This window comes from Schistocerca serialis, chromosome 2 (genome assembly GCF_023864345.2).
Source record: "Schistocerca serialis cubense isolate TAMUIC-IGC-003099 chromosome 2, iqSchSeri2.2, whole genome shotgun sequence".
In the NCBI taxonomy this organism is placed as follows: Eukaryota; Metazoa; Arthropoda; class Insecta; order Orthoptera; family Acrididae; genus Schistocerca; species Schistocerca serialis.
The window spans coordinates 1,045,904,294-1,045,931,373 of NC_064639.1; the positions used below are offsets into that span (position 1 = coordinate 1,045,904,294).

The window sequence follows — 27,080 nt, forward strand, 5'->3', positions numbered from 1 at the left end:
TACATCCAAGTCCTGATGACATTGTAAATAAAATTTCGCATGGTACCACACTGCCATTACAGATGACAAACAGTTAAACTAAAATATGAGATACAAGCAAGCTTTAACATTTACAAGTTACCTAGTACACTATTAACTAACAGATAGTCTTGAATACCATGAATTTAGATGCCCAGAAAAATAATATTTATGTCTCCTATCTTTACAAGTGTGTACTGGATACTTGGGATGTGATTATCAGCTGTATTATATCAATAGATAGCTTGAAGGAGGAAACATTGTAATTTAGCTTGTCAGAGACGTCAACGTTATCACAGATGAAGCAATTGTTCAGGTAACTAAGGACTGGAGAAAGGTCCGCAACTCGTGGTCGTGCGGTAGCGTACTCGCTTCCCGCGCCCGGGTTTCCGGGTTCGAGTCCCAGCGGGGTCAGGGATTTTCTCTGCCTTGTGATGACTGGGTGTTGTGTAACTGCCTTAGGTTGGTTAGGTTTAAGTAGTTCTAAGTTCTATGGGACTGATGACCATAGATGTTAAGTCCCATAGTGCTCAGAGCAATTTGAACCATTTTTTGAACTGGAGAAGGAAGCAAGCACCAATGACAGGTTTAAGAAAACATTTGGGCATGCACATGAAATGGTTTAGGTACACCACAGGAAATATAAAATCTGTTGAAATGATGCATATTTGCTCAATACAAGAGAGAGAGTGAAATGCAATCAAGTGTATGAGCAGCTGAGGGACTTCACAGCAGGGTCACTTCTCATCTGCTGCATTGTGCTGAAGATAAAATGCAGTTAAAATGTGTATACTGTGAATTCTTTTTAGAAGTGTACTTCAGATTTTATGTTTGAAAATCAATATAATAACCTGTGGCGTTTTTCTCCTCTTTCACCATCAATGTATGCTACAACAAAGTCACTGCCTTTATTCAAAACACAGTAGAAGATACAGCAGAAGAAAGCAGTGGTTAGCCTTGATTATTTTTATTTGAGGAAGACTGAAATCCACTTGGGCCTTTAAACTACCTGTGATTAGATTAGATTAGATTAGATTAGATTAATACTAGTTGCATGGATCATGAATACGATATTTCGTAATGATGTGGAACGAGTCAAATTTTCCAATACATGACATAATTAGGTTAATTTAACAACATACTTAAGTTAATATAACAACTTTATTTTTTTTTATTTTTTTATTTTTTTAAATATTTTTTTCTTTTTTTTCCCTTAATTTATATCTAAAAATTCCTCTATGGAGTAGAAGGAGTTGTCATTCAGAAATTCTTTTAATTTCTTCTTAAATACTTGTTGGTTATCTGTCAGACTTTTGATACTATTTGGTAAGTGACCAAAGACTTTAGTGCCAGTATAATTCACCCCTTTCTGTGCCAAAGTTAGATTTAATCTTGAATAGTGAAGATCATCCTTTCTCCTAGTATTGTAGTTATGCACACTGCTATTACTTTTGAATTGGGTTTGGTTGTTAATAACAAATTTCATAAGAGAAGATATATACTGAGAAGCTACTGTGAATATCCCTAGATCCTTAAATAAATGTCTGCAGGATGATCTTGGGTGGACTCCAGCTATTATTCTGATTACACGCTTTTGTGCAATAAATACTTTATTCCTCAGTGATGAATTACCCCAAAATATGATGCCATATGAAAGCAATGAGTGAAAATAGGCATAGTAAGCTAATTTACTAAGATGTTTATCACCAAAATTTGCAATGACCCTTATTGCATAAGTAGCTGAACTCAAACGTTTCAGCAGATCATCAATGTGTTTCTTCCAATTTAATCTCTCATCAATGGACACATCTAAAAATTTGGAATATTCTACCTTAGCTATATGCTTCTGATTAAGGTCTATATTTATTAATGGCGTCATACCATTCACTGTACGGAACTGTATGTACTGTGTCTTATCAAAATTCAGTGAGAGTCCATTTACAAGGAACCCCTTAGTAATTTTCTGAAAGACAGTATTGACAATTTCATCAGTTAATTCTTGTTTCTCAGGTGTGATTACTATACTTGTATCATCAGCAAAGAGAACTAACTTTGCCTCTTCATGAATATAGAATGGCAAGTCATTAATATATAATAAGAACAACAAAGGACCCAAGACTGACCCTTGTGGAACCCCATTCTTGATAGTTCCCCAGTTTGAGGAATGTGCTGATCTTTGCATGTTACGAGAACTACTTATTTCAACTTTCTGCACTCTTCCAGTTAGGTACGAATTAAACCATTTGTGCACTGTCCCACTCATGCCACAATACTTGAGCTTGTCTAGCAGAATTTCATGATTTACACAATCAAAAGCCTTTGAGAGATCACAAAAAATCCCAATGGGTGGTGTTCGGTTATTCAGATCATTCAAAATTTGACTGGTGAAAGCATATATGGCATTTTCTGTTGAAAAACCTTTCTGGAAACCAAACTGACATTTTGTTAGTACTTCATTTTTACAGATATGTGAAGCTACTCTTGAATACATTACTTTCTCAAAAATTTTGGATAAAGCTGTTAGAAGGGAGATTGGACGGTAATTGTTGAAATCAGATCTATCCCCCTTTTTATGCAAAGGTATAACAATAGCATATTTCAGTCTATCAGGGAAAATGCCCTGTTCCAGAGAGCTATTACACAGGTGGCTGAAAATCTTACTTATCTGTTGAGAACAAGCTTTTAGTATTTTGCTGGAAATGCCATCAATTCCATGTGAGTTTTTGCTTTTAAGCAAGTTTATTATTTTCCTAATTTCAGAGGGAGAAGTGGGTGAGATTTCAATTGTATCAAATTGCATAGGTATGGCCTCTTCCATTAACAGCCTAGCATCTTCTAATGAACACCTGGATCCTACTATATCCACAACATTTAGAAAATGATTATTAAAAATATTTTCAACTTCTGACTTTTTGTTCGTAAAGTTTTCATTCAATTTGATGGTAATACTGTCTTCCTCTGCTCTTGGTTGACCTGTTTCTCTTTTAATAATATTCCAAATTGTTTTAATTTTATTATCAGAGTTGCTGATTTCAGACATGATACACATACTCCTGGATTTTTTAATAACTTTTCTTAATATAACACAGTAGTTTTTATAATTTTTGATAGTTTCCGGGTCACTACTCTTTCTTGCTGTCAGATACATTTCCCTTTTCCGGTTACAAGATATTTTTATACCCTTAGTAAGCTATGGTTTGTTACAAGGTTTCTTACGAGTATATTTAACTATTTTCTTGGGGAAGCAGTTTTCAAATGCTCTTACTGAACATTTCCGGCTCTCTGAGAATTCTGTTTATGAGACAGGGAGTTTATGGCATGTTTATGCCGTTACACTCTAAATTTCACCAAGAGCCATGAGCCTACATTCTGTGAGAAGAAAAGTGAAAACATGATTGAGGCTTTATGGGATTAATGAAAAATTATTGTTGTGTTTGATAACCAAGCTATGCAGACAGTTCAGTTTTTCTTTTTGGTTAAATCTTTATGGCTATTTACAGTGGTTTCTCTCTTTTTTTAAAGATTGCATTTGACTTTTGAACACTAATGTACTGTTGTTGGTAGTGATGACGGCACACAACACCATAATAATTAGTGCTGAGAGAAAAGTTGTGAAAGAACAAGTGACTCTTCCAATAAATGATGTTATTCAAAAAGCATCAGCCACAAAATACAAAAAAATATTTCTGAATTATATGAAAATTCTCTTAATTTCCTTAGTGCTCCAAAAAAGGAATATATTACCTTTTTCATGGGGTCATGAAACGTCCAGAGAATATTATATTGGAAGAAATGCCCTTCAGGAAGAACAAGAATGGATGATTCACTTTGAACTCAACAGGAGGTGGAGGCAAGGAGTATGTCATCATAATTGCTCCTATGGACAAAAATATTAATTACCATTACTAAGAATATTCTCATCTGTGAGCCAGGACTATCTTTTTGCAGATTATAGAGTGTTTCTCAAATGAGTCTAATTCTGAAATGAATAAATCAGGAAGGGTTAATGACAGAAAATTCTAATACTCACCATATTTATTGGGAATTCCATGAAAACTGGATACGGAAGTTTCACAATTAGTTTTAAAAGTTGCTGAAAACTGTCTTAGGGCACTGCCACATAGATGCAGAGAAAGAAAGTATAAAGAAGGGTCTGACTGTTTCGAATAACAAATTGGAAATACCTCGCCATTCTTGAGTGTTTTAGTTGTTATAATTTAAATGATAAATTGAATGGTTATTGAGTGTTGAGTGTTTTTATTGTTATTCAGAATGTTTCTGAACTGTAGTTGCCCTCCCCAGAATGTTGTTTGTACTTGAGATTTCTGTTTACATTTCTACAGCATTTGCATCAGCAGTAATTCAAAATATGCAGTGGGCAACACCAAGATGGCACAAAGAATGCAATTATGGTCAGTGCATACTGGATAGAATTAATTGGAACTCAGTTGTAACTTGTCTTTAGACAACACTGAGTCTGTAGCATCCAGCATCAACTATCAAAGCCATCTGGAAGCAACAGTGAAATTTTGTACTTGTACAGAACTCCTCGGCTACAATCTTCTGTCAGCCACCATTCCTATTTTTTCTTTCAAACTTAGGGAGTCTGTGAAACAACAAGCATATCTTACTACATATCTTTTCATGTGATCCAAGTCCACAGAGTCCAACTTTAAGGAAGTTGATGTTTATATAAACACAATTTTATTACAGAATGAAATTTTTGCTCTGCAGTGGAGTGTGCACTGATATGAAACCTCCTGGCAGATTAAAACTGTGTGCTGGACCGAGAATCAAACTTGGGGCCTTTGCCTGGCAGAAGTAAAGCTGTGAGGACAGGGTGTGAGTCATGTGTGGGTAGCTCAGTTGGTAGAGCACTTGCCCGCGAAAGGCAAAAGTCCTGAGTTCAAGTTTCAGTCCAGAACACAGTTTTTATCTGCCAGGAAGTTTCTTATCAGTGCACACTCCACTACAGAGTGAAAATTTCATTCTGGAAACACCCCCCAGGCTGCGGCAAAGCCATGTTTCCGCAATATCCTTTCTTCCAAGAGTGCTAGTTTTGCAAGTTTCGCAGGAGAGCTTCTGTGAAGTTTGGAAGGTAGGAGATGAAATACTGGTGGAAGTAAAGCTGTGAGGATGGGGTGTGAGTCATGCTTGGGTAGCTCAGTTGGTAGAGCACTTGCCCACGAAAGGCAAAGGTCCCGAGTTCGAGTCTCTGTCTGGCACACAGTTTTAATCTGCCAGGAAGTTTCACAATTTTATTGTTGTAAAAGATGTCTTAAATTTGATATCCATGTGTATTAAAAGGTGAACAAACTATACGTAGGATAATTTCTTCAGTACTTATGAGACATAGGTGCCTACATCTCTCTGTAATGGTCTGCTCATGCCCTCTTCATTCCAACTTCCCGCTTTGTTTATTTTTCTTCACTTTTTTTCCCTCAGACTTTTACAGATTACTTCCAATTTAGCATTTTTCAAAACTCCTGCCAATGGTTCTCTTGTAACTATTCATCATCAATATTACTATATCTTCCAGCAGGCAGAGGTCTGGATCTTATATTTGGTGATGAAGAGTATGGTAGAAAGTTTCATCGACTGTTTCAAAAGGCACACACACAAAATATGCTCCCAATATTATGTACCTTCCATTTATGCCAAGGTGTAAATGTTTCTCATCCCATTCCATAAGCCTGTTTATTAAATCTATAAATCATTATTTACTATCACTGTTCACTTTTCACAAAGACATGAGCTTAATCACTCCAATACTTATGTGACACGCTCCCATTATTCAAGTAAATCTAATACCATTCATACTGAGCTTCTTTGCATATTTTCAATGTCCTCTTTTAGTACTTTTTGGTATGGATCCCACAAACTTGAGCTACCGTATTTACTCGAATCTAAGCCGCACTCGAATCTAAGCCGCGCCTGAAAAATGAGACTCGAAATAAAGGACAAAAAAATTTCCCGAATCTAAGCCGCACCTGAAATTTGAGACTTGAAATTCAAGGGGGAGAGAAAAGTTTTAGGCCGCACCTCCAAATCGAAACATAGTTGGTCCATTGTAATATGAGACACAATTTAGGTCGAATGAATGACGATACAGCTACAGTACTTTGGTTTGAGTCGTAAGCTTAACAGTTAAGCTTTACCAGGTAGCCATTGCTATGCGTCAGGCGCTCTGTCCGTATTTATACGGGTACCCTTCCTTTTTCATGTGCTTCGTCTGGTTTGAATCGTTTGCTTATTTTGCTTTGATCTGATAAGTGCCGTTTTCTTTGTTATAGGTGTTAATGTCACTCTAAGCTGAAAATGCATTACTGTACGCCGGCCGTGGTGGTCTAGCGGTTCTAGGCGCTCAGTCCAGAGTCGCGCGACTGCTACGGTCGCAGGTTTGAATCCTGCCTTGGGCATGGATGTGTGTGATGTCCTTAGGTTAGTTAGGTTTAAGTAGTTCTAAGTTCTAGGGGACTGATGACCATAGATGTTAAGTCCCATAGTGCTCAGAGCCCAGCCATTACTGTACAGTGTCATGCACTGTTTGTCGCATTCTGATAGTGCGTGTTTACGGCCTGTCGCCTCTCGCGGCATGGCTTGCTTTTGTGCGCGCTACCGCCGCTTACAATTAAAAAAAAACGAGAGGAATCGTCTCATTAGCGAAACAATGGCAAGAGACTGCTATTTGTTGTTACTTACAATGCTGCTTTCTTTGATAATGATCAACAAGAGCCAAATAATAGACTGCGTATGATAGAACATGTACTGAACAAAAGTTGGGCGAAAATTTTTCTCCGTTTGAAAATCTTTGCGCCCGCTTCTTTAGTACATCAAATTCTGCACAGAAATTAGAGTCATCTTAGATTTAAAAATCTAGTCAGTTGCCGTGCTTCATTTCTGACTGTATCACTATTAGGCATAAGAATAATACGAATATAAACATGACACGACGTATATTCTTCCGCATTTGCTATTGTCTCACTCTAGTTTCATAGTTTATTAGGCAGACAGGATTTAAATGAGATAGCAGCAAACACGAAAGAATACATGGCAAAATGTTTATATTTGTATTATTCTTATGGTGAAGAGAATACTGTATGTGATTCACATTTCATCAGGTTCCTATTAGCAACCATCTCTTCTCACAGGTAGGAAAAAATTCAGAACGTAGAATTGGCCATATTGACAAACATCCCAAACAGTCTTGCCAGTCGGATTTTCGTAGTACATTGAAATTCTGCTACATTCGAAAATGAACAATACGGAATTTGTATTTGCTTCGTTCGATAATGTATGAAAATGCAGTGGTCGAAACTCGGGTCGGAGAAAAAAAAACTCGTCTTCCACCTTTTTTTTTTTTTTTTTAAATTTATTTACTGACGCAGAGGTTTTGGTGCCAGTATTTATCTTTGTGCCTAAAAAGCATGGCTGTGTAGCGCTACATATATTCGACGGCAGAAGTTAGTTGTGGCAGCACCTACCAACATTTTTCAGAACTTCCACTTGCTTTGCACTCGATTCTAAGCCGCAGGCGGTGTTTTGGATTACAAAAACTGGAAAAAAAGTGCGGCTTAGATTCGAGTAAATACGGTATAATCTAGGATAGGTCACATGAGTGCTTTGTATGTAATCTTCTTTATTGAGGAGATTTTTTTCCAGTATTCCGTCAATGAACCAAAGTCTATACATCTGCTTTACCTTTGAGTGAGCCTATGTGGTTGTTCCATTTCATATCCCTATAAAGTGTTCCAGCCACATATTTCAATGAGCTGACAGGTTCTAATTGTGACTCACTGATACTGAAACTGCATAAGATACTATGTTTGCATATTTTGTGATGTGTATAGTTTTACATTTTTCAAGCTTGTTTGAGACATTATTTCATGAGATGTAACTACATCATCTGCGAAAAACTGGAAGTTACTATGAATAAATGAAGGAAGGAATTAATTTTGTGTGCAGACACTAATGTACAACAAGAGCAGTAAGGGCCACAATGTATTTCCCCAGAGCACACCTTATGTTATTTCTACATATGTCAGTGACTCTCTACGCAAGATAACATGGTGTGTCATCTCTATCAAGAAATTCTCAATCCAGTAACAAATTTCAATTGATGTCATACAACTGTACTTTTGTTAATAAGCACTGGTGTGGTACTGAATCAAATGCTTACTGCTAACCACTCAGTCAACCAAAATGCTACTCAGAGTTGACTCAGACATCACTAATAATCATTTAGATTAACAATTATACGAATATGCTAGTGCCTTTTCCATCCTAATATTTGCATGATGTTTTTCTGTATTTCATAATGTTTATTTTGAAGTTTATGTAGATTTGTAGATTGGTAATGTGGACATTTCTGTTCACAAACAGCCTTCTAAGAAATAGCAGAATCTTCATTTTAATGCAAATCCTGTTAAACACTCTCACTTTGAAGTCTCAGGCCTAGAGAGGCACATTTTCATTAAAGGGTAAATCCTGCATCTAAATAAACATTCAGTTTCAGGAATGCTTTTGTTTCCCAAAATTACTATTCCTGGCTTTTGTACTGACACTGAAACAAAATTTGAAGTAATTTCTATTTATACAGGATCAGTATAATTTTATTTCACTTATTTGGTTATTCCTTCTGCAACTCTTCCTCCAGGTACATGAAATGTCTGTAATTCCAGACTTCTTTTCTGTCCACCCTACTTTAAATTCCTGTTTAAATGTTGGTAATTGAATATCTCTGTTCTGTTCCATATAGTATTAATCTGCTACGTTATTTACCTACCATTCTGACAAGAGGCACATCTGTGAAAGTGAGCCAATGTAAAACTTCCTTCACTTTAGGAGAATATATTATATTTTCTTTATGATACTGAAGAAATTTTTTTTGGTGAACAATGAACATAAAACACAACATAAGAAAATTATAATAGGTTACGTAAATCTTTTTACATGGCATCCATATTTATAAGACTCCAAATATGAGTTATATTACCTTTTCTCAAGGAGTCGTAACATGCCCAAAGAAAATTATGTTAGAGGAAGTATCCTTGAGGAAGAACAAGAATGGATGATTCACTCTGACATCAACAGGAGGTGGAGGCAATGAGAGTGCCATGATAGTTAGCCCTATGGACAAACATATGAATAACACCTGTAAGAGTATTTTGTGCGTGTAAAAGGAAAATCTATCCAAAATTATATCTTACTGCTAGAATACTCACTTGATCCAAATTCTTTGACTAAAATCTTGAGTATACTAATATTCATAGAGATTCCAAATTTTATTCATAGAATAGGATTACAGTAAAATCCTAGTTAACTGAACTTGCATTAACAGAAACTCAGATTATCTGAAACACCTCTGAAAACTGCAAAAACTGTACTGCATGGAAATAATTCAAGGCAAGAGTGTGCCTCACTACTGTTAATGGGGAAATGTGAAAACTTGACCTTGAGTTGCTTCCCCACCCACCAACTTACCAGTCATTTGGCAATTGAATGTATTAGAGAAAAGTCACCTGCAGCCCCAGATGTGGATGATGTTTCCAAAACAGAGTCTGAAGATTACACCCAAGGCTACACCAAGGTCAAAATTTACAATTTGACAAAACAGTAGCTAATTTTAAGATGTTACTTACAAAAATCCTTAACTTCCTCAGAAGAAACATCTGCCATAAGACACAGAATGAAAAAAAAAAAAAGAATGGAACACTATTCTTTCGGCATCAAATCTCTGGCGCACAATATGTGCCCCACTGTGCATCGGGAAGTCAAAAATACTTCAATCCCTTCCAGGATGTTGCCCAGAATTCACTACCAGTTCCCTGCTACGGTCATCGGTCCCTTTTTCCAAATACTAAAAACACCCACAGAGAATAAAAATGATCAACAGACGAGAAGACAGATGACACAGAACAAGAGAAACTTAGACAAAGATGAGATAAGACGAACTAAAATCACACAGAGTGTGACGGTGGTTGGCCGACCATAGAAATAAAAAAGGAAAAGCCAACCACTTAGAAACACATTAAAAAATCAGTTTAAAATCGTAGGCCAAAGGCCAGAATCAACACAAAACAATAAAATAAAACAGAAACACTCAGATTAAATGATAAAAAACCCCTGCCCGAATAAAACGTAAAACTAAGTCAGCCATAGCAGAGTCATCTGTTAAAAGGGCAGGGAGCATGTCAGGCGGTGCGAACGACTGCCTGAGCACAGCTAAAAGTGGACAGTCCAATAAAATGTGGACCACTGTCAAAACGGAGCCACAGCAACATAAAGGTGGGTCCTCACGTCGCAATAGGTGGCCGTGCATCGTCCATGTGTGCCCAATGCGCAGCCGGCAGAGGACAACAGACTCCTTGTGAGAGACCCGCAAGGAGGAGCGCCACACACCGGTAGGCCCAAAGTTTGTTTCGTGAAGGCAGGGTGCGCCATTCAGTGTCCCAAAGGTCTAGAATTTTGCTGCATAGGAACGCTCGCAAATCTGTCTCCGGGAGGCCAATGTCCAGAGATGGTGTACTGGTGGCCTCTTTCGCCAGGCAGTCGACATTCTCATTGCCGGGTATCCCAACATGGCCTGGGGTCCACACGAAGACCACAGAGCGGCCGCAACAGGCAAGAGTATGCAGGGACGCCTGGATAGCCATCACCAGATGGGAATGAGGGAAACACTGGCCAAGAGCTCGTAAACCGCTCAGGGAATTGCTACAGATAACGAAGGACTCACCTGAGCAGGAGCGGATATACTCTAGGGCACGAAAGATGGCGACCAGCTCAGCAGTGTAAATGCTGCAGCCAGCCGGCAAGGAACGTTGTTCGGAATGGTCCCCTAGAGTTAGCGCAAAACCAACACGACCTGCAACCATCGAACCGTCGGTGTAAACAATGCCAGAGCCCTGATACGTTGCGAGGATGGAAAGAAAGTGGCGGCGGAAAGCCTCCGGAGGGACTGAGTCCTTCGGGGCCTGTGCCAATTCCAGCTGAAGGCGAGGGTGAGGCACACACCATGGGGGTGTATGCAGAGGTGCCCGGAAAGGAGGCGGAAGAGGTAAAGCCCCAAGCCCGGAGAGAAGCTCTCGGATGCGGACCGCGATCGTATATCCAGCCCTGGGCCTGCGTTCTGGAAGATGGATGTGCGACTGTGGGAATAGTAGCCGATAGTTAGGATGCCCGGGCAAGCTGAAAACATGGGCAGCATAAGAAGCCAGCAAACGTTGGCGGCGTAATCGCAGTGGAGGGACACCCGCCTCCACAAGTATGCTGTCCACTGGGCTGGTCCAGAAAGCACCAGTGGCAAGGCATATCCCACTATGGAGGATTGGGTCCAGCACCCGCAACACAGATGGGGATGCTGAGCCATAAGCCAGGCTCCCATAATCCAGACGGGACTGGATTAATGCCTGGTAGAGCCGTAACAGGGTAGATCGGTCCGCGCCCCAGTGGGTGTGGCTCAAGCATCTCAGGGCGTTTAGATGCCGCCAACACGCCTGTTTAAGTTGCTGAATATGAGGCAGCCAAGTCAACTGGGCATCAAAAACTAGACCCAAAAACCTGTGGGTCTCCACCACAGCAAGACGTTTGTCGGCAAGATAAAGCCGCGGCTCAGGATGGACTGTTCGGCACCGGCAGAAATGCATTACGCGGGTCTTGGCAGCCGAAAACTGAAAACCATGCACTACAGCCCAAGACTGTGCCTTGCGGATAGCGCCCTGTAGCTGACGTTCAACAGCTGCAATGCGAGTAGAGCTGTAGTAAAGGCAGAAGTCGTCAGCATACAGGGAAGCGGAGACAGAATTTCCCACCACAGCAGCGAGACCGTTTATGGCAATTAAAAACAGGCAGACACTGAGGACTGATCCCTGTGGTACCACGTTCTCCTGGACCTGGGAGGAACTATGGGAGGCTGCGACTTGCACGCGGAAGGTACGATACGACAGAAAATTTCTGATAAAGATCGGCAGAGGGCCCCGAAGACCCCATCCACGAAGTGTAGAAAGGATGTGATGACGCCATGTCGTATCGTACGCCTTCCGCATGTCGAAAAAGACAGCGACAGGTGCTGACAGCGGGCAAAGGCAGTAAGGATGGCCGACTCCAGGCTCACCAGATTGTCGGTGGCAGAGCGGCCTTTATGGAACCCACCCTGAGACGGAGCCAGAAGGCCCCGAGAGTCCAGTACCCAATTCAAGCGCCAGCTCACCATCCGTTCGAGAAGCTTACAAAGAACGTTGGTGAGGCTAATGGGGTGGTAGCTGTCCACCTCCAAAGAGCTCTTGCCCGGTTTCAAAATGGGAACGACAATGCTTTCCCACCATTGCGACGGAAACTCACCCTTGACCCAGAGACGGTTGTAAAGGTCGAGGAGGCATCACTTGCAGCCCACTGAAAGGTGTTTCAGCATCCGACAGTGGATGCGATATGGCCCAGGAGCGGTATCAGGGCAAGCGGCAAGGGCACTGTGAAATTCCCACTCACTGAATGGAGCATTGTAGGATTCAGAATGGTGGGTGCGAAATGAAAGGCTCCGACGTTCCATCCGCTCTTTAATGGAGCGGAAGGCCAGGGGATAATTGGAAGAAGCGGAACTCAGAGCAAAATGCTCTGCCAAGCTGTTGGCAATTTCGTCGGAGTCTGTACAAACTGCTCCATTCAGTGAGAGCACAGGGACACTGACAGGGATATGATAGCCATAGAGGCGACGGATCTTGGCCCAGACCTGCGATGGAGAGACATGGAGGCCAATGGTGGACACATACCGCTCCCAGCACTCCTGCTTGCTTTGGCGGATAAGGCAGCGGGCCTGCGCACGTAGTCGTTTGAAGGTGATGAGGTGTGCAATGCAGGGATGTTGCTTGTGATGCTGCAGCGCCCACCGGCGATCTTTAATCGCTTCAGCGATCTCAGGCGACCACCAAGGCACAGTCCGCCGCCGAGGGGACCCAGAAGAACGGGGAATGGCAGATTCAGCAGCAGTAACGATGCCGGTGGTGACCGATTGAACCACCGCATCAATGTCATCATTAGAGAGAGACTCAATAGCGGCAGTGGAGGAGAACAAGTCCCAGTCAGCCTTATTCATAGCCCATCTGCTAGGGCGCCCAGAAGACTGACGCCGTGGCAGTGACATAAAGATCAGAAAGTGGTCACTACCACACAAGTCGTCATGCACTCTCCAGTGGACAGACGGTAAGAGGCTAGGGCTGCAGATCGAAAGGTCGATGGCGGAGTACATGCCATGCGCCACGCTGAAGTGTGTGAAGGAACCATTATTTAAAAGCGAAAGATCGAACTGTGCCACGATATGCTCAATGGTGGCGCCTCGACCTGTCGCCACCAGCCCATCCCACAGAGGGTTATGGGCCTTGAAGTCGCCCAGTAACAAGAAAGGTGGTGGCAATTGGGCTATCAGCGCAGCCAGGACATGCTGCGCAACATCACCATCCGGTGGAAGGTAAAGACAGCAGACGGTAACAGCCTGTGGCGTCCGCACCCGAACAGCGACAGCCTCTAAAGGTGTTTGAAGAGGGACAGACTCGCTGTGAAGAGAGATAAGGACATGTATGCAGACGCCACCAGACACCCTTTCATAAGCTGCCCGGTTCTTATAATAACCCCGATAGCCACGGAGGGCGGGGGTTCGCATTGCGGGAAACCAAGTTTCCTGAAGAGCAATGCAGAAGAAAGGGTGAAGGCTGATAAGTTGGCAGAGCTCAGCTAGATGTTGGAAGAAACTGCTGCAGTTCCACTGGAGATGATATTGTCCATGTCTGAGAAAGGCGTGACGGGACTTGGAAGGCAGATTACGCCGCTGTGTCACCTGCCGCCTCTGACTGAGCACCTGTGCTAGTGCTATCCATGGTGCCTGAGGGACCGGCGAGATTGAGGTCCTCAGTGGACGCCAGAATCTCCACCTTGTCCTCAGACGCAGAACTGGAAGGTTGCGGTGGGATGGCTGCCACCGCGAGTTCCTTGGGCTTAGAGCTCTTCTTCTTGGGTTTCTCACGCTGCTCCTTGGATTTCACTGGATGGGAGAGCTTCACCGATTCAGTCTCCAGAATGGAGGAGGATCGTGAAGCCCTACAACCAGCCGATTGTGGGCACTTACGCCACTGTCGGTCATCAGCCTTCCCGCTGGTGGAAACCTGGGAAGGGAGGGACCCAAGGGACCCCTTGTGAGCATGATAAGCCAAAGAAGTTGGACACTTCTCCGGCTTAGAAGTGGGGACAGATGTCCCCGATGGGTGGGATGGTGTTGCTCCTGAGGTAGGTGGCGCAGGAGCAACCCGATGGGTAGAGCCCCTCACTGGCGAGGGGGCAGGAGGAGTTGTACTACTCGTCGATCCAGCTGCAATTCGAGAAATGGACGGGGCTAGCACAGGTGTTGTAGCAGCGGCGTAGGAAGATGTCATTCTCACAGGATGGAGTTGGTTGTATTTCCTTTTGGCCTCAGTATAGGTCAGTCGGTCCAGGGTCTTGTATTCCATGATTTTACGCTCTTTCTGGAAGATTCGGCAGTCTGGCGAGCAAGGTGAATGGTGCTCCCCGCAGTTGACACAGATGGGAGGCGGGGCACATGGAGTATTGGGATGTGATGGGCGTCCGCAATCTCGACATGTGACATGTGAGGCTGGAAGTGCAGCGAGAAGACATATGGCCGAACTTCCAGCACTTAAAGCACCGCATCGGGAGAGGGATATAGGGCTTAACGTCACATCGGCAGACCATCACCTTGACCTTTTCCAGTAATGTATCCCCCTCGAAGGCCAAGATGAAGGCACTGGTAGCAATCTGATTTTCCTTCGGACCCCAATGAACGCGCCGGATGAAGTGTACACCTCGGCGCTCTAGATTGGCGTGCAGCTCGTCATCAGACTGCAAAAGAAGATCCCTATGGTAAATAACTCCCTGGACCATATTTAAACTCTTGTGGGGTGTGATCGTAAGTAACCGTCGTGACTGGGCAGAGGATGCCGTTTGTATCAGGACTGACCCAGAGCGCATTTTGGACAAGCCCTCCACCTCCCCAAACTTGTCCTCTAAATGCTCGACGAAGAACTGAGGCTTTGTGGAGAGAAAAGACTCCCCATCAGATCTTGTACAAACTAAGAATCGGGGCGAATAACTGCTACTGCCATCCTGACACTTACGTGCCTCCCACGGTGTGGCCAGGGAGGGGAACGTTTTTGGATTGTACTTCTGAGTGTTAACTTGAGCCTGAGAATGCTTAGAGACTGCTGGCGGCTGGCACCAGTGAGAGATGATGTACCACGCTTCACTGCGGGTCATCCGCCCTGGTGCCACCTACTGTGACCAAGGGACCTCCCCACAGGCGCCACCCAGCCACAGCAAGAGCCACCTGGCAGGATGGCCGTTGCCGAGAGTCCCGATACCCCAGGAGGATAGGCATCTACTCCTTGGCATACGTGGGGAGTTAACGGCGCAGGCATCAGTAGGCGATCCCTGTGTTGTCAGGGGGGTACAACCAACAGGGTACATGGCGGCCCCACCACAACGGACTGGCTACCGTGCTGGATGTTAGGTAACATGTGGTCCATGGTCGCCGTCAGTGCAGAAAGAGGCACTGCACAGTGCAAGGTGTAATCTCCATGCAGAAACGGAGTCATGCCCAAGAGATGGAGAGTGGGCAGGATTGCAATTCAATGGCGTATAAGCTGGCGAAAGGTCTGATCGCAAAATGGACACAATGCACCATGTAAGGCACCCTTCCCCAATCAGCTCACTCTTTGGAAAATTTTGAGAGATGGAGGTCAAACCCAACAGGGGACCATCACATAAGGCCGAAAAGTTTGAGACTCCTTTTAGTCGCCTCTTACGACAGGCAGGAATACCGCGGGCCTATTCTAACCCCCGAACCCACAGGGGGGTCTTATGAAAAGGTAAACTCTTACTGCAGAACTACTTCAAGGGGTGGAGGATCATGCATTTACATCAGAAAAGGAACACAGTTCAAATCAAGACATGACCTCAGTACAGCATGTGAAGACAAACACTTCGAAATTTCAGCTATTGAATTAACAGGGTTTGATATCACCAATAAATTAATCATTTTATGTGTGTATAGATCTCCCAGTGGTAGTGTGGACTCTTTTTTCAATAAATTGACAGAAGTGCTAGATAAAATCTCAAGTACAAAGGTCAACATAATTCTGTGTGGGGACATTAACATCAACACTAATATCATAAATGAATCCAGCAGCACCCTCATAAATATCCTTCAGAGTTTTAGTATGTCCCTATTCGTCAATAGTGCAACGAGGGTTACTACAATGACTGCATCAGTAATTGACCATGTGGCCACAAGTATGGGCAGGTAAAATGTGATGTAGCTCTAAAAGATCTCAGACTATCAGACCATCTCTGCCAAATAACAACAGTAAAATCAGGCATTGAATCATTTCCTAAACTACAAGCCTACAAAAGGACATCTATCAGAAATCAAAATAAAAGATTTTTCAAAAGAACTTGCAAAACAAAGCTGGGATGAAGTGTATAAGGAAACCAATGTGAATATGAAATTCTCTAAATTTTCCACACTATTTAAATTGAACTTTGAAAAGGCATTTCCAAAAGTATGCATGTCTGTATCAACATCTCACAAAAACAAATGGATAACAGCAGGTATTAAGAAGTCCTCCCATACACTTAAATACCTCAGTTCCATGAAAAAGAGTCGCATTGATCCAGAATTCTTAAATTTCTATCATAGGTACAAAAAGATCTATAGAAAGGTGCTGATTGCTGCAAAAAGAGTCATTTAATGACAAAATAATATATAATGCAGAGAATAAAAACAAAGCAGTCTGGGATGTTATAAAGGAAGGGAATGGGGAGAGGCAAAGAAACGCAGAATAACAAACTGCTAAGGAAGGGGGATAAGGTAATAAATGATCCACAACACTTAGCAAACTATGAAAATGAGCATTTTTCAAAAATGGCTCTGAGCACTATGGGACTTAATATCTATGGTCATCAGTCCCCTAGAACTTAGAACTACTTAAACCTAACTAAGCTAAGGACATCACACAACACCCAGTCATCACGAGGCAGAGAAAATCCCTGACCCCGCCGGGAAGCGAACCCGGGCGCGGGAAGCGAGAATGCTACCGCACGACCACGAGCTGCGGATGAGCATTTTTCAAGTATTGCAGAGAAGTTACAGCAGAAATTCCCCAAAACAAATTTAACACCTGTAAATAATGTTGAACTAAATACAATGATGTTATGTCCAACCTCAGAGAATGAAGTCAATCAAACTGTTCAAAAACTAAAAATAAAAAGTCAGTATGCTTAAATGAAGTACCAATATGTGTACTCAAACAATGCAGAGAGAGTATACAAGGCCCCTTAACAAATATAATAAACGAATCCTTCACATCAGGAGAGCAGTTAAAACAGGCAAGAGTTGTATCTTTGCTTAAGAAAGGTAATGCAAAAGACATAGAAAATTACCGGCCCATTTCCCTGCTGTCACCATTCTCAAAAATAATAAAAGCAATTATGAAAAGCAGATTAATGAATTACCTGAAAAAATACAACCTTTTAAGCAAATCAAAGTTTGGTTTCCAAAGTGGCAAAAATACGGAGTCAGCCATAGTAGAAATCACAAAGGTTGTACTTGATGCTCTTGACAAAGATGAGTGTGTCCCAGGCAAAGATGAGTGTGTCACAGGCATATTTTTGGATCTTTCTAAGGTCTTTAATACAGTTGACCACAAGATTCTATTATGAATAAGAGGGGTTGTTAATGACTGGTTTCGATCATACCTACCAGATAGGGTACAAAGAGTAGAGATAACACATACTTCAAATAGGTCTAAACATTTAGTACAACACTTATCAGAACCAAAATACATTAATATATGGGTTCCGAAAGGTAGCATATTAGGACCAATACTATTCCTGATATACATCAATGACTTTCCCAGTAGTGTTACTCATAGTGAAAAAATTCTCTTCACTGATGACAGCAATATTATAGTCACTGAGAAAACAAGAGAGCTCCTTGCAGAGAAAGCAAATGAAGCTCTCAAGGAGGTTTACAGCTGGTCAATAAGCAATAAAGTGACACTGAACATAAAGAAAACTAATGCCATGAATTTAAGTTTGAAGAGGGAAAATGACAATGTAAAATTAAATGTAGATGGCACCTCCATAGACTATGTAACAAATTCAAAATTTCTAGGAATGAATACTGATTCTCAGTTGAAGTGGTGTGAACACCCAAAGGTACTTGCCAACCGAATCTCATCACCATGTTATGCCCTTAGAATCCTGTCATCAGTGTGTAACATGCAGTGTCTTTTAGTTACATACTATTCATATGTACACTCAATTCTTAGCTATAATATTCTTTTTTGGGGAACAAATGCACAAAATACCAACACAATTTTCAAATTCCAGAAAAGAGCCATAAGAATCATGACCAAAAATGGTAGTCGAGCTCATTGAAGAAGATCTGTTCAAAACACGGGATTTTAAGTGCTCCGTGTGAATACATTTACCAGTCAGTTGTACACATCAAAAATAACATTGGCAATTACTGCAAAAAAGTTCTGTCCCTGACCATGGAACAAGAGCTAGACTCAACTTACATTTGCCAAGAAAAAATAAACATAAAACTCAAAACAGCATTTTCTACCAATGAGTAAAACTGTACAATAAACTACCAAAACAGATAAAAGAAACTGCAAAAATACATTTATTTAAAAAGGCAGCTAAAAAGTACCTGTTATGCAATACAGTTTATACATTGACGTATTACTTAGGTAAAACAGAGTAGGGATTTGGTAAAAAAAAAAGTCATACAAATAAATAATAATGATTATAAAACATCCAACAATTCACATAACACCTTCACACTACGTTTTTTCCTTCTTTTTCCCTTTTCTAGAAAAACTAACCCCCAAGCTATGCATTGCACAATACCAAAACCTCTTCCTCTTTCTGGGCTCAACATCTCACTCATTATAGAGGATTCTGACTCAGTTTTTCAGAATATCAAATGGGAAGTTGTGGTACAGAAAATGGACCAGACCACCAATGTGTGTGTGTGTGTGTGTGTGTGTGTGTGTGTGTGTGTGTGTGTGTTTAGTGAGTGAAGTGTTATGAAACAAAGCGTGTATAATTTAATAAGTTCTTTGTAAAAAAAAGTGTTGTATACCAGGAGTAAATCTAATGATTGTCTCTAACTGGAAATCTGTAAATGTATGTTTATATGAATTAGTTTATTTTAAATTGGTCTAATCTTGTAAATACTTTGCCAGGTCCTACATCTTTCTAAAAAGAGATCTACAGATGAATAAAGCTGTTACTACTACTGCTGCAGCTGCTGCTACTACTAACACAATATTGATATCATGAACCTCTTATGATAACACTACTTATTATTGGTACATTATTTGTATTTGTTCAGTGGTTGCAATGTTACTATGGTTTCAGTGGTACATTACTATTCATAGTGGCACATTATTATTGATAAAGATACTCTTTCAGACTATAGAAGCAGTGATCAAAATTAGATACCCCTTTACTGCAACTTTGAACCCTGCTATGTTGTTTATTGATTGTATGTTACTTGGTAGTCTCCTGAGTATCTTTTTTCCAAGGTGTAGAACTCTGTCCTGGCTGAGTTTAGTCTTTGTATGGTGCATATGGAGATCCATTTTTTGCCTTGTGTTGTGAGTGTGTACATCATCATTTTTGAGGAAGAGTGTGGGATTTTCAGTCACATACTGCTGTACGAATACTATGCTTTCATATATAGGAAGGCATGGAAGTGGGAGGATTTGCAGTTTTCTGAAGAGTGGCTTGCAAAATTTTCTGTGTCTGGCACCTTCTATGATTCTTATGATTCTTTTTTGGGTTCTAAATAGCTTGATGGTGTTTGGAGATGCTCACAGAAAATGACTCCATACTTCAGCATTGATTGGACATTTGCATAGTACACACTTTTTAGGCAGTCTTTACTACAGGAGCTTTCAAGGATCCTCATTACATAGCAGGACGAGTTCAATTTTTTTGCTGATACTGTCATTATGAGTTCCCCACCTGACATTATCCTAGATCCAGAGCCCGAGAAACTGTCAGGTCAACTCTGTTTACAGCTTTGTTCAGCAACTGGATATTTATAGAATGAAATTTTCGCTCTCCAGCAGAGAGTTCACTGATATGAAACTTCCTGGCAGATTAAAACTGTGTGCCAGACCAAGACTCGAACTCGGGACCTTTGCCTTTCACAGGCAAGGGCTCTACTGACTGAGCTACCCAAGCACAACTCACGCCCCGTCCTCACAACAAAGGCCCCGAGTTCGAGTCTCGGTCCTGCACACAGTTTTAATCCGTTTGGATATTTATAGTTTATGTAAACTTTTCTTGACATTATGGAACTGGATTGCTACAGTTTTTCCTTAATTTATGATTAATGTATTGTATGTGAACCATTCTGCTATGCTATCCACTGTTCCTGTTATGTTTGCTTGTAGTAGGTTTTATGACTTTGCAGTAATGAGAAAGCTTGTGTCATCAGCAAACTGGTAAGCATTTTGACATGTATGTTTGTTTGTAGGTCATTGACATACAGGAGGAACAGCACTGGTCTCAGTACTGAACCTTAGGGAATGCCATATTTCATGTCTTGGTAATCTGAGTAATGGTTTGAGATTTTGTTGCAATCGGTGTGTTAAATTTCCACTGTTTGTTTCCATCCACAAAGGTATGACCTGACCCAGTCATTATGTGTGTCTCTGATACCTAGTTGATTTAATTTCTGTGGGAGTACTTCATGATTTATAATACTGAATGCTTTTAACAAGTCAAGGACAAGTGATATAATCGCCACTGGCCACTTTCTGGTAAATTTCATTTAGGAATTCATAGATAGCACTGTTGGTTGAGCAGTTCTTCCTAAACCTGTGCTGTGCTGTGGATAGGATTTGATACTTTTCCATAAAGGCTGTGAGTCTTTTGTGGAAGACTTTCTCTAGAATTTTTGAGAAGCCAGACAATAGGGCCATTGGCCCAGAATTGCCAACTTCTTTTGTGTTTCCTTTTTTGTAGAGGGATTCCCATCTGAGTTCCTGAGGCAGCTCTGTAATGCCTGCATTTTGTCTGAACCAAATGGTAACAAATCTAGCAGCATGCCTCTAAACTGTTTCGAAGCCTTCCTTTCATTCGACCCAGAATGGATCCCAAACACTTGAGTAGTACTCAAGCATAGGTTGTACTAGTGTCCTATATGTGGTCTCCTTTACAAATGAACCACATTTTCCCAAAATTCTCCCAATAAACCAAAGTTGACCATTCACCTTCAATACCACAATCCTCAGATGCGTGTTACATTTCATATCACTTTGAAGTGTTACACCCAGATATTTAAACAATGTGACTGTGTAAAGCAGCACATTACTAAATCTGGATCTGAACATTACAGGTTTGTTTCTCCTACTCATCTGAATTAACTTACACTTTTCTACATGTAGAGCTAGCTTGCATTCATCATACCAAATATAAATTGTGTCTAAGTCATCTTGTATTCTACTACAATTGTGCAATGATGACACCTTCCTGTACACTACTGCAAACAACTGCAGATTGCTGCCCACCATATCCACCAGATCATTTATGTATATAGAAAATAAAAGGAGTCCTATCACACTTCCCTGGGACACGTCTGACAGTACTGCTCCTTCTAATGAATACTCGCTGTCAAACGCAACATACTGGTTTCTATTAGTTAAGAAGTCTTTGAGCCACGCACATATTTAGGAACCTATTTCATATGCTCTTACCTTCACTAACAGTCTGCAATGGGGCACCATATCAAATGCTTTTCATAAATCTAGTAACAATTATACTGTCTGTTGCCCTACTGCTGGAGTGGCTATTAGGGTATCTGGGCCTGTTCACTTATGATTCTGACATTCTAAAGCTTCATCTGCATCACTGGTGCACTGGAGGAGCTGTTTTTGAGCTTTACACCATTGCATTGCTTATTGTAACAATGTTCTTTTTCTGTACTTTCACTGCACAAATGTTTCTTCATAGACCTCACACGAAAATAAAAAAAGCTAAAATAAGAAATGCCTCAACAATAGTAACTTTGTCTTCACTAAGAAAGAAGTACAGGACCTTACTGAAATGTATCCCATGACCTAAAAACTAGAGGACACCCAAAAATTCATAAGATCAACAATCCAGTCGGGCCTAAAGCAAACTTAATTAATAGCCCAATCTACAAATTAATTAGACACCTACATGATTTACTAGTTTAAAAATAAACATGCAAAAAATCTTATTCCATAAAGAACAGCTGTGAACATATTAATAGTATGAATATCCTGGCTGTACCAACTCAAGCAAAATTTTATCCATAGACATTGTAAACTTTTACAGCAGTTTACCTGCAGATGAAACATTTCAGATAATAAGGAAAAAACATAATGAAAAACAAGAATGCATAAAAATATCCAATTTTACCTCAAATATGAAGAGAACACCACCATACCTCTTATGGCATGAAAATATCAAAACAAAACCAGCAGGTATCTTTCAATGTTCACAGAAAATCTACTAGTACAGACATTACTACACCAAACTCCTCTATACATCCAACCTCAAACAAAATTGCTGCATATAGGTCAGTGCTATACAGAGCCCATAAATTTACACTTCAATGAGAAATATAAACCATATACTGTATTGCAATATATAATGGATATGATCCTTCACTCATTAACACAATGTCACAACAAATAAAAAACAAACTGAACTTCCAACAACAAACTATACTCACAACTGACAGCACCACAGCAAAGAAATATGTAAAAATTACATATCTTGATATACTCTGATAAATGAGGTTATTAATAAATACAGATATAAAAATCAGCTTCAGCAACATCAATTACCCAAGTAGGAGGCTTATTCATGACACAAAACTGACAGATACAGATCTTGATGCACCTGGCATTTACAAAATTACCTGCAGCATACATAAACAATTTTATATAGGCCAGACAGGCAGAAATTTCAGAACTCAGTTTGGAGATCATATAAACTGCTACAGAGTAGAGAAATGTAACAAATCATCAGTAGCAAGAAACATTAATGACACAATTCAGCATTTGGAAATTGAAGACAACTTGGAAATTTTACGCAAAGTGGGAAAAAGTAAAAGAATGAACATCATGGACGAAATGGAAATCTTCATTTGTAAAACAGAAAATGGGGATAATATACTTAATGAGATAACTGAATTCAAAAACTTCAAATTCTTCAATAACTTTAACTTAGTACTATGAAATTGGTTTCAGATGTGCCAACGTGAAACAAATGCCTGCCAGGCTGTGAGTATTGTGAATACCAGTGAAAGAAATGATAATCAATGCACATCCATCTACTGCAAAGTCGCCATATTGTTTTTAGGATATACTCTTTATGTCTGTGTGAGAACATCTGTGCAGTGGAAGTACATAAAGAAATAGTGTATAATAAGCAGTACAATAGTCTAATGTTCAACAACAGTGCTGCCAGTGTGCCAAAAATGCAGATGAAACTATGGGATGTCAAAATCTTTAAGTGAACAACTGACAAATAAAAAGTATATCATATGATTAGCATGCCACAACAACTAATGCAAAGCTATTTGCATCCAGCACAGACTGTGATATCAACCATAACAATGAGGCACAACTCCATAACAGCAGAAGGCAACAATGCACATCAATGTCAGACCATCCACTGCTCTTCCTCCCCCCCCCCCCCTTTTTACCCAAATAATGACTCCATTAGCAGAACAAAATAGTTCTAGATTTATTTAGACTGACACTTTATTTTTAAGTAATATCAGGATGCACAAATGCTTGATGATGAGTAAAACATGCTCAATATCTGTTGCAATGTTTTGAATTAAACATAAAATAAATAAATGTGACTGGTGGCAGAAAAATACAAATAATAGACCTACTTCTCATTTGAAAAAGGGTTATTTTTTCTTTTGAACAAGGGCTTTGCCACTGTCTCTTGAACTACTGTCACTATACAGCTGCCACTGTGGTCCTGAACTTCTATGATTATACAGCTGATTTTTTTCCATTAGTTTTCTAGTCCTTAGGCTTATGACCCTCACCATTATGAACCCATTCCAAAATTCCAGCAAGGGCTCCATTTCAGAATCTGTCACTTGAATCCATTGCTCTCTTCACACTGGTGAGTCTCCGCACAGCTACCTTTTACTTGTATCATCAATCAAATTCCCGAGATGATGGCAAGGGTAAAAGTTAAGCATGTGACTTTTTTAAAAAACGAAAAAATCAATTTTGCTGTCAAAAAGAAACCATGTGAAAACTGTAAGGATGAAATTAGCATACTGAAGAAATGCATAACCAGTTTATTATCAGTACTTTAAAAATGGATATGTGAAATTACAGCTCAAAAAACGTGAACTGTACATGCTGAAATTTCCACATGATAATGCAACCGTTAGGGAAAAGTGGACAAATGTTATGTGTAATAACAACAAGGAAAAAGTGCTGAAATTAAAAAACTGTTAAAATAACACAAACTTTGTACACAAAAACTTATTTCAGGTATGTTCTACTGACGGTTTTTGAAGTGCAGACCTATGCAGTTCTCATGAAAGAGTTGAAGAGGAAAAGGGCAATGTGAATAAAGCAGGAGAAAAAGAATTTATTAGTGCTGACAAATGAGAAATCAAGCATAAATGTGGGCAGTGCAAACCTGCTATCCAAAAGTTGTGCTGAAGTGTTTAGTGAAATGACACAAAATCACTTCCAGACCAAACTCCAATAGCAAACTATTTGTGCTTTCAGACAGCCATGGTTGTGGTCTTGCAAATAAACTAAGAGAAAAAGCTAATATACACTGGTGATCAAACTTAAAGCAACAAATGGAAATTTGGCAAGGTTGCATTTATTTTGCCACAAAACAATATAAACAGGTGACAGTAAAGTAAAAACGTTGCAAAGAATACAGAACATAATCAGCTGCATAACGATAGACAAAAATGTTCTTTTTAAAAAAAAAAAACTTAATGGATTTGCACACACATTCTGACAACTGATTAATGTGCTCAGTATGGGGTGTGGCCTCCTCTGGCTCCAATACAGGTTGACAATGATGGGACATGCTGTAAATTATGTCCTCAATCTCAGTTGGGGCAATAATGCCCATTCTTCCTGCAGAGCTGCTCACCAAGTCTTGGAGAGTGGTTGGTGGGTGCTAACATGATGCAACCCATCTCCCTCGTGCATCCCAGACATGCTCTATGTGATTCAAATTGGGAGACCGAGCAGGTGGTGCCATGCGTGCAATATCTTCTGTTTCCAAAAAACCATCAGTCATCTGTGCTCTATGACGTTGAGCATTATCATCCATCAGTATGAAGTATGGGCCCACAGCACCTCACAACAACCATGCATGAGATCTCAAGATCTCCTTACAGTGCCTGACAGCAGTTAAATCTTGCTGATTCACCCATACAATGTCATGAAGAGGTGTTTGACTGGTCAACATTCATCCCTGCCCACACCATTAGGGTGTGCTCCCTGCCGCCGTTGGATAAGCAGCTGCCAGCAGCAAGTCGTATACTCCTAGCTCCCTTATTTGTTACATAGTTTCGTATAGGAGATGTAATTTCGAGTTTCACTTACTGTAATCGTAAAGTCAGGCAGATTGTAGCACAGTCGTTAGGCATTTATACAGGTTAGTTCATATATTCTTTGCGCGTTTCCCTTGCATTATCTAGGCACAGACTCATGTTTCAGTAACTGTTGTTAGACATCAATTAAAATGGACAGGGACTGTGATTGCTGTGTTTGGATGAGGGCTGAGTTAGCATCCCTTCGCTCACAGCTGCAGGCGGCACTGACTTCGGTTGCGCAGCTTGAGGCTGTTGCCAATGGGCACCACTGTGGGGAGCCGGACTTGGGTATCACGGGGATGTCAACCTCATCCTGTCTGTCCCCAGATTGGTCTGCCACTGTGGTTGCCCCAGTTTCTGTCCGCAGTGGGGCTGAGCCCTTGCCTATGGTTGATTGGGAGGTCCTTCCAAGGCGTGGCTGGCAGCGAAAGACGTCCCCGGAGGCTGATCAGAAAGCCTCCCCGGTGCGTCTGACAAACAGGTTTCAGGTATTGTCTCTGGCTGAGCCAGATGCAGCTGCCTGCCCTGTATTAGAGGATGATTCTCAGCCTTCAAGGTCCGGGCAATCGCAGAGGGTGGGCTTATTGGTAGTTGGGAGCTCCAATGTTACACGTGTAATGGGGCCCCTTAGGGATATGGCGGCTAAGGAGGGGAAGAAATCCAGTGTGCACTCCGTGTACATTCCGGGTGGAGTCATTCCTAATGTGGAAAGGGTCTTTCCGGATGCCATGAAGAGCACAGGATGCAGCCAGCTGCAGGTGTTGGCACATGTCGGCACTAATGACGTGTGTTGCTTTGGATCTGAGGAAATTCTCTCTGGATTCCAGCGGCTGTCTGATTTGGTGAAGGCTGCCAGTCTTGCTTATGAGATGAAGGCAGAGCTCACCGTCTGCAGCATCGTTGACAGAACCGACTGCGGACCTTTGGTGCAGAGCCAGGTGGAGGGTCTGAATCAGAGACTCAGACGGTTTTGCAACCGTGTTGGCTGCAGATTCCTTGACTTGCGCCATAGGGTGGTGGGGTTTCGGGTTCCGCTGAATAGGTCAGGAGTTCACTACACTCAGCTGGTGGCTACACGGGTAGAGGAGACTGTGTGGCATGGACTGGGTGGTTTTTTAGGTTAGAAGGCCTCGGGAAAGTGCGGGGTGGGCTCCAATCTCAAAGGGTGCATGGCAAATACAGGACGTGCTTGGATCAAGGAACAGTTGGAATTGTAGTTGTAAATTGTTGTAGTTGTGCTGGGAAAGTCCCTGAGCTTCAAGCGCTAATAGAAAGCACAGAAGCTGAAATCGTTATAGGTAGAGAAAGCTGGCTAAAGCCTGAAATAAGTTCTGCAGAAATTTTTACGAAGTCTCAGACGGTGTTCAGGAAAGAT

The 27,080-nt window shown here is 41.2% G+C and overlaps 1 protein-coding gene across 8 annotated transcripts in view; it reads right to left on the bottom strand.

The window, feature by feature from the left end:
- The window catches only part of LOC126458475 (leukocyte elastase inhibitor-like), a 200,202-nt gene that overhangs the window by 54,001 nt on the left and 119,121 nt on the right, over window positions 1-27,080 (bottom strand). For 2 of the 8 annotated variants that reach the window (XM_050095567.1, XM_050095566.1), the window contains exon 8: window positions 9,014-9,147. The exons of 3 other annotated variants lie outside the window; for them this stretch is intronic. In XM_050095567.1, the coding sequence (XP_049951524.1) occupies window positions 9,020-9,147 (128 nt within the window). In that variant the 3' untranslated portion in view covers window positions 9,014-9,019. Of the gene's footprint in view, window positions 1-3,760; window positions 3,896-9,013; window positions 9,148-27,080 lie in introns of those variants that run through there. 3 more of the 8 variants (XM_050095569.1, XM_050095568.1, XM_050095565.1) reach the window with 2 other exon arrangements.